Source organism: Charadrius vociferus, unplaced genomic scaffold, assembly GCF_000708025.1.
Source record: "Charadrius vociferus isolate BGI_N301 unplaced genomic scaffold, ASM70802v2 scaffold12, whole genome shotgun sequence".
NCBI lineage: Eukaryota > Metazoa > Chordata > Aves > Charadriiformes > Charadriidae > Charadrius > Charadrius vociferus.
Window position 1 is genome coordinate 273,352 of NW_009647422.1, and position 8,554 is coordinate 281,905.

At 38.5% G+C, this 8,554-nt stretch overlaps 1 protein-coding gene across 1 annotated transcript in view; it reads left to right on the top strand.

The window, feature by feature from the left end:
* Positions 1-1,156: 1,156 nt before the first annotated feature.
* The window catches only part of ADCYAP1R1 (adenylate cyclase activating polypeptide 1 (pituitary) receptor type I), a 117,438-nt gene continuing 110,040 nt past the window's right edge, over positions 1,157-8,554 (top strand). The window contains exon 1 of the mRNA XM_009880485.1: positions 1,157-1,207. Within this exon, the coding sequence (XP_009878787.1) occupies positions 1,157-1,207 (51 nt within the window). The remainder of the gene's footprint in view (positions 1,208-8,554) is intronic.

Here is an 8,554-nt window from a genome sequence, read left to right on the forward strand (position 1 = left end):
ACATGGGGGAAGTTTCTAGCAGCTTCTCACATAAGCCACCCCTGTAGCCCATTCCCCTACCAAAGCCTTGCCATGCAAACCCAGTACTAGGGGATCCATCTCAAGTGAGGGACAACTGGAAAAAGAAAACCAATGAATATGATAGTATATCTCCATGCTAAAACCTGACTAGAGATAGGGCATCGAATGAGACCTCTCTGACACCAAGGTATCAAGATCTGAGGCAGGACTGTGTTTTAAAACGTCATGGAAATTGGATCCAGCCAGAGACTGAGACAGAGAGGTTCTCTTGAATGAAAAACTGATGAATCATCATGATTTGAAGCCAGTGGGAATTTTTAAACACTGTGTTTATGGCAGGAGGTGCTATGATGGAGCTAATGTCTGGTATGCAATTCTGTTGATGTCCTGACCAGCTCTCTAGCTCCTTGGCAGAGACCAAACAACGAAAGTCACAGATATGCATGACACTGTCGCCCATATAAGTCAATCCTGTTTTATGTCATGGATGAATCTTTAGCCTGAAAGTACAATTCATTCCTTTGCAAATATATTGCTGAGTTCTCAAAAAACTATCAGATTATTAACAACTCTAGTCACAGATTTTGTTATCTGGACGAGCGATCTCTGGGAGTAAATCAGCGTGTCATACAGTCTCCTAAAAAAACCCCAGACAGTTGTGGTTTTGAGACACTACTGAAAATCATGAAGGTCAGATAATGAAGCAGACAACTAGGTCCTTTTTCTGGTTCAAAATACTCCATCCTACCTTTTCTGTTGGGTACAATTTAGGTCTTTGCAGCTACAGAACCTGTTTCAGTAGTTTCTGTGATACGAGTTACTGATCATATAGACATGTCCTCTGGCTTTAAATTAAGTATCCAAGACCATTTATAATAACTGCAATCCAAACAAGCGTGGTTGATCTCTAATGTGTACAACTCATAGTTCAAGTATTTGGTTCTCTATTTTCTGTCCATTTCTTTTTCACTCTCTTCATGTTTTCCATATTTCTAATAATTTTCCTCTTTTACTACAGAGATCTGAGCCTTGACGTGAAGACTTTAACCAAAAGATCTGCCAAGAGGGTGTGCTTCAGCCCTAATAATTGTGTTAACAAGCAAAACCTGACTGAAATTCAAAATTAAGAGAGAAGATGGCCATCAGCTGGAAGATCTGCTTCTTCACTCTCGTATTGCTTCCCATGGTAAGAAAAGACATTTTTATTTACATTGATATAAATGTGTTCTCAGGGCCAGCACTTGCTAAAAGTGAAGGGTCTGTTGCTGACACTGACTCTGGCTTTTTCTGTGTGACCTCATAGTTTATGTTAAGACTTTTCTAATCTCGTTTGTGGATGCAATAGAACCGTGATCACTTCTCATCCTGTTAAAGGGGAAGTTAGTTCCTTGAGGGGATTTGCTCACTGTTTGAGATTGAAAAGAAAATAAAATAAAGTAATTAAAAAAAAAAAATAGCGGGGCTCCTGTTTCAAACCCATTGGTTTAAGATTATTTCTTTCCAGGTAGAGGGGATAAAATTAGAGATTCCTATGCTCCCTGTGAAACCTAAAACTTGAGATACTTCAGCTAGTGCTTCTGCATGCCTCCATTTTCAGAGGGCCAATTTTAAGAACCCCTACAAGTGGACCTCCAAAGATACAGCCACTTGAACTCTTTCATCACTTTTCTGAAGCTCTTGGACTCTTTATGAAGATCACAGTCTATAAGTCTATACTAACTAAGTAACATGTTATTTCATTAATCTCTCGGTCTTAACATGTGTCTGGGGATGGTAACTCTATTCCTGTCCACTGTCCCCCTGCGCATTGTGGCTGTATCTAGCCTCACATAACAGCCATAAGACTGCTGAATAAAGCATGCTTTTTCACCTTGTAACTGTGAGCATCGCTGCGTAATCCCCAAAATAAACTCATCTTGCATTTCAACTCAGGTTTTTTTTTGCTAGATCATAACTGTGCTTTTCATCACTTCTCAAGAAGCTTTACACAGAAGGATACTGTAGAAAATAGGATAAGTATTTAAATCCTCTATCTTGTTCTTAATAATAGCCTTCTATAACTTCCATGTAAATGCTTTACAATTGCTTCATATACTGATATTCTCATGTTACTGCACTTTAATAGCCAGGTATTTTAAAGCATTCTTGACATATATTTTGCTTTTATTTTTAAATAAGAACTATTTAATATGTGACCAGAGTATCTTTTAGCAGTTTTTACAGAGTTTCCTTCTTATGTGTGACCTGTCTTTTGCAACGCTAGCGGTCAGTATACAGGGCTCATCTTTATTTTGGCACACAAAAATACATTCTTTCCTCTTAGGTCTTATTTAGACACCACTTTAATTAACTGCATATCTTAAATGTAGCGTTATTCAGCTAAATTCTGTAGAATAGAATTGGAACTGGTAGTATACTTCTGTTCTTCCAAATAACATACTCTCTTACCATACAAATATGTGGTCTTTGAATTTCTTTTTAGTGCATGACTTTTCTAACTATTGCTTAGCTTTTCTGGTCAGTTAGAAAGTATTACGTATTAAAAACATATTTTAATTTTTACTCTGTATCTCTGAAATATATACACCAGACTTCCTCTAAGCTAATGGGTAGGGAAAAACCCTCAACATTTAACCTGTTTTCGATGCTTATGTTAGTATGAGATTGCTGTCTTCCTGACTATAAGAGGAGATAAGCTCAAATTCAGATATTGTGGGTTTGGACATACATTAGATTACATAAACACACCTTGTTGCTTCTGGTTTGAGACCCAGAAATGGCAACTGTCATGTCTCAGTCTCTTCGGAGCTCCCATATCGCAACTAAGCCTGGGACAGCCTCACTGTTTCCTCACCCGTAAGTGTTGGTGAGACACATCCTACACCAGGCGAAACTGGGAAGCAGGTTGGTAGAGCTGCTGAACTTCTGGGGATGCAAACATATCTTTCAGACTGGAAAAAATTAATTGAATAGTCATATGAATGGAAAGGCAAAAGGCATTTCTTTTTAAATGACTGAGATTGTTGGTGTTCAGCTTCAGACAGCCAAAAGGTGTCTTCTTATTTAGAGGTGAACAATTTTTAATTAAGGGAAATAAATGTGACTGAACATATCTCTTGAGCTTTCAGATGGATGACCTTCCTGGCAAACGTAGAAGGACAGCAAGTTTCCAGTTCCTAGCATTTCAGGACACAACTGTGATCACTGAGCTGGATAATTAGTGAACAGCTCCAGCTTTTGGAAAGAACAGCTCTCCAATGAAATACTATGAGGCAAACTAGAGCTAATAAGAACAAATATGTTTTTATATATGCTGTTTCTGCAATGTCTATGAGCTTGTTTATGAGTGCAAGGTTTTATTATAGTCTTCTGCAGGAACCCAGGTACTAAAATTAACACTTTTACACGCATGAACTTGTGTATATGCACACGCGCTTCTTTGGTTGGTGAAGGGACCTATGCCTATGACAGAGTTTGTACCATTATTTGCGTATCATATTCATTCTTTATTACCTCCCTAAAGTTTCTTTTCACAGACTGGAGCTGAGGAATGGTATAATGTTATTTATGGTTCTTCCCTTGCTGGGATTCTTTTGTAATGCTTGTGGTAACACATTTTCTCTCCATTGGGACACACAGTTTCTCTTCAAACCACCTCTAATGGGCTGTGCCGATGTCCTCAAGTTGGTACTTTTCTGTCATGCAGATTTTCAGATTTTCTACCAAGGGAATGGATGTGACTTTTAAAAAATTTAGAGTAAATTCAAATGTCATCCTAGCCTCCAAGATGTGCCTGAAAAAAAAAAATATCTTCTTTTCCATTGTTTCCTCTAAACACAATTAGTACTGTTCAAGAAACCTCCAATTACTCTCAAGGAGAGCTCCTGTTCTCAGCAGTTGGGATTGATCCCCATTTTGTGGCACGTCTCCATCCCTCGCAGTCAGTGTGGCTGCATTAGCTCCTGAACCTGTACACATGCTTGAATCTGCAGTTTTTTGGCTTCAACAATAGACAGACCCAATTTACCCACAGAAAACCAAAGCACTTGGACTAATGCCCTCATTCATAAACAGGAAAAAAGAGGACAAAGTGTATTAATGGAAAATTCTAGGTGGTGTCAGGTATAGACTCACACCAGAAAACAAGAAAATAATATTCTAATAAATAATTAGAAAAGGGCATGTTAAGCTGATTCTAACTGTCAGAGACTGGCGTGGTTAGATTTTTCATGTGTTTAAGCAGGCTGTTCTGCATTTGCCTGTCACAGAGTCATTCCACCTTCTTATTAATCACTTGGGACTGAAGACAGGATCTAGATGCATGAGACCTGCTAGATCTTTTAAAGAAATTCTTGAGCTTTATTTTTCTCCTGGTTTTAAATGCTTTCCTAGCTTTGAAAATCTAAATTGCTATTTTAGACGGTTTTAATCTATTTTTTTTGTTAGCTAGCCTGTTTCTTCTCAGTCACTCTCATTCTTTTCTTTGTTTTGTCTGAACATCTCCTCTTTTCATTTGAACATCAGTTTTCTTCATCCCACCTATTTGCTGCTTCTGAATTCACTTTCACTGCCATTTTGATTGATTTCTCATTCCATTCATCTATGATAGCAGTGGGTGTGGTTTTCTATTGGAAATATTAAGAAAAGTCATCATAAAATTATTGAGGAGGTAGGATCCTAAACCATCGTTCCTTTGTCTGGTTCCAAATGTACTTGAGAAACAATGAAATTCATGACTCACAAAGTTGGCTTAGTGTATGAACTGAATTTTAAATGTAACTGCAATGCAGGTGTTCTAACTGTCTGTAATAATTCAATCAGATGTATTTCTTAGGTTAATACTTGGAATTTCTTGTGGGTGCATTTTTCATATTGCTCAGCTTACGTATTTCAAATGATAAGATATTCATCGTAGTGTTTCATAGCTGGCAAACATACGTTCACTGACTTCCTTTAAAAAAAAAAGAGTCATAAAAAAGAAAGGTGTAAGTGATGCCTCTTGTATACCAACATTGAAGTGTGATCACTGTCTGAGGGTCAGATGGGCAAATACAGATTTGGATGCGCAGACAGCATCTCACAGATCAGAGAGTGAAACCTCCATCTGATTATGTTTAAGCAATTCACTAAGAGGTGAAGAGAGAAACTAGATCTGCTTGCTCAGACACTGTTTACTGAAGGGGGTAATATTTCTTAGTCTTTTAAGGGTATGTATAGTCTACAGAGCAAAGAGCTGTCTCTGTCCTCCATTATTCATCTGGAGCTGTCACTTCCAGTGGCAAGCTACCTTCAAATAGGATCATCTACATTTCAGTCCCTGTCATTTTTTAAAGATGAGAGACAATGTATGCAGACGCACGTTTCTTCTAGTTTTTCTCCAGCCCTGCTGTGTTTATTAGAGCATCCATTTTCTGCTGCAGCCCCAAATGTGAGGTTCCTTAAGCACAAACATAGATGGTTGTGCTCGTCCCTGCTCTTTAAGCTGTCTATTTTTTCCATGCAGGACTTAATGAGACAGCTTTTAACGAGTTTATCTGCATTATGATTTGTAACATCTCATAATGCTATTAGAGAAGTCAAGTTCTCTGTAGTACTGCAACCGTCTCTAACGTAATGCAGTTATGTGGGACTTCCCTCTTACTTATATAATGCAAATACAAACACAGACAAATATAGCTGGGGAACGGTTGGGAATGTTCTCCAGATGAGAAAAAACTCAGCTAGCCGGGACTTTACTGCTGCTATAGCTTTTCCTTTTTAATATAAGGAGGTAATGCTGGGGGCAATCAGCACAATATAACAACTTCTTAAAAGCCTATGTCTTGTTTAAAAAAGGGAAAAAAAAAAGTCTCAGGATGTGCAATATTAGGTAAGGTAGTTTCAAAGAGAAGGTTCAGAATTTCTTGTAAGTTGTGTCACAAAAAACATCTGAGAAAATCAGTGTTGTGAAACAGTGACAGTGTCCTTGATACCAGTCAACTTCAAGCACCTTTCAGAGGCACAAAACTTAGGATCCTCCGTTCCAGACGGTCCTTAGCCTGTCGGCTACGTGGGATAGGTACTTACAGAGAGTGACAGAGTGATCGATAGCTCGAGGCATATCTCCACCTGACATATCTATAAGTCCCTGGGTTCTTCGAAGGAAGCCTAGTGTGGTGACACTCCTTTCTAACATGCCTGAAGCTGGTGGGAGACCTTGATGTTGTGTTGGTTCTCTGTCTAGTACACTGACACTTGTAATCTCACACTGGGCACGTCAGGTGTCAGTTACGGTTATTGCAGAAGCTGAAGAAAGACGCACTTCATTAAAGTATTTTTAAGCTTATTAAGCTTATTTGCACAAAACATGAATGACAACCAAAAAAAGAAAGTCTAGAAACACGCATATTCTACCAACATGTGTTTCACAATGCAACACGAGCACAGGTATCTCTAACTTTCATGCACCTTTCCTTGTTTAGGCACGTAAGATATCTGGGTCTTAGAAATGCACGGCAGCAGGTTACAAAGCAGAAAATGGTTGCCCTACATTAATGTGTTCACTTTTTTGCCCTCTGGTAGTAGTAATAATTTCTGTGACAGGCAAATAATATGATGACAACACTGATTTAAGGACATTAATATGATTCTTTTCCCTGTTGGTTTTGTATTCATGAGCTTGGAGGAGCTCTGGACGAGCAGTCAAATAGCAAATTGGGAAATAGAAAAAGATCTCTTAGAAAAGGAGCTTGTAAAAAAAAAAAAAATCAGAAACAGTGATTTTTTCATGTTGCACAGCTATTAATATCCAGCACCCGGAGGGATATTATTCAACTCTCTAGCAAGTGTGCTGCTGGCCCGCTCTTGCTTGGTTTTGCTGAGTCAGCAGCCCAAGAAGATTTACTGTGGATTCAGCTTGAAGAGATAGATAACTGTGATGCAGAACCAAAGCTACATTAAAAGGAAAGGGGAAGTGGAAGTAAAAGAGCAGAAAGAGAGGAAAAGAATATGAAAAAAAGCTATATTTACATGACTACACTGTTAAGGATTCGGTCTTTTATATGGCCTCCTGCCCCTCTCACCATGGCTTGTAACAAGTAGTTTCTTCCCGATCTGTGAAATAAACTCCACTGCTTCTCAGAGTGACTGTACATCCTACGGCAAGATTTGGAGCTTCCTGAGGATCAAGCAGCTATGCTGTAATCCTGCCTGAGGGAGCACATAGAATCAGTGCTTGCCCCAGGGTTACACACCACAACGTCCTACAGATGAACTGTCCAGAGGTTGCCTATGCCATAACCAGAGGGTTAGGAAGTAGATGCAAGGCAGCGTACAGTGCTTAAGGCTGCTTCCAGGGTTTCTTTTTCAAAACTATAGAGACATGGCTATTTAATCAAAATCTATGAGGCCCATTAAAAAACACTGCCAACCATAAAGCCTAAGTGTTGCTGTCATTGCAGTCCCCAAGGGCACAGAACCCAACTCGACAAAACCCTCTTTGTTTCTCTGGGCAAGGGGCAAATAGCTCACTCTAGGCAAGCTTGTGCTTGTGTTCCTGAATATCTCAGTTTTATTTTTTTTTTTTGTTTGTTTCCCATGTGGAAATCACTTGGAAGTGAGGATTTTGGAGATATGGATCCCATTCTATACTAAAATTTGGTGATCTCTGTGATATATTTACTCCATGCCATACAATGTTAATTGTGCCCAACATGGAGAACATCACCTTCCTAATGAATGGGACCTGCCTCTGTACTTTCTGTGCGTGTTAGAGCTGAGTTGTGTACCTAACTGATGTCAGAAAATGTACTTGGGCTAATATTTAGCCACCTAAATGCTGGATGTCCAGGTGAAGATATTGACCTATATTAATATATACTAATGATGCTTCTATAGTCAGTGGCAAGGGACAGAAACCTCTAGCTATTGATATAACCCATCCTAACCCTCCCTAGCGCTGTCCTTACTGCAGGATTGTCAAAAATTAGCTTAGAGTAGACTTTGGTTTCTTCAGTTTTTAGAAACCTCCTCTTTATGTTCAACTTTATGAATGCCATATGGATGATGAATAGATGACAGTAAGTCACTGTTGCCAACTGATTGACTCGCGTTATCAACATCTTGGGACTCATCTTCGTAGGGTGGCTTGTAAGTTTAGCACGAATGCTGTTTACTACCTTTCCTGAAATACATTTTTAAAATCGGGTAATGAATGTGTATTCTATGGGTGAGGGCAGATTCCAATGGACCATTGCGTCTGTAGTAAAGAAAAGGAAAAAATGCATGACATTACATACTTCAGGATCTTCAAAAAAATGAAAGAAGATCCATTTTGAGGAGAAGAGGAAAAATATTTTCCTCACATAATAACATTTTAACATTTTAAAAATATTTTGTAGTTTTGATAGAATTATTCTTTCTGGTAAAGTTTAAAGAATTTATTCTCAATTTCAATCACTTTTTCCCCTTTTTTATATAAAATAAAATTTCTAAATAAATATTGTCTTCAAATAAAACAATTACAATGTGGAAACTTCCCCTCCCCTCCCCCCCC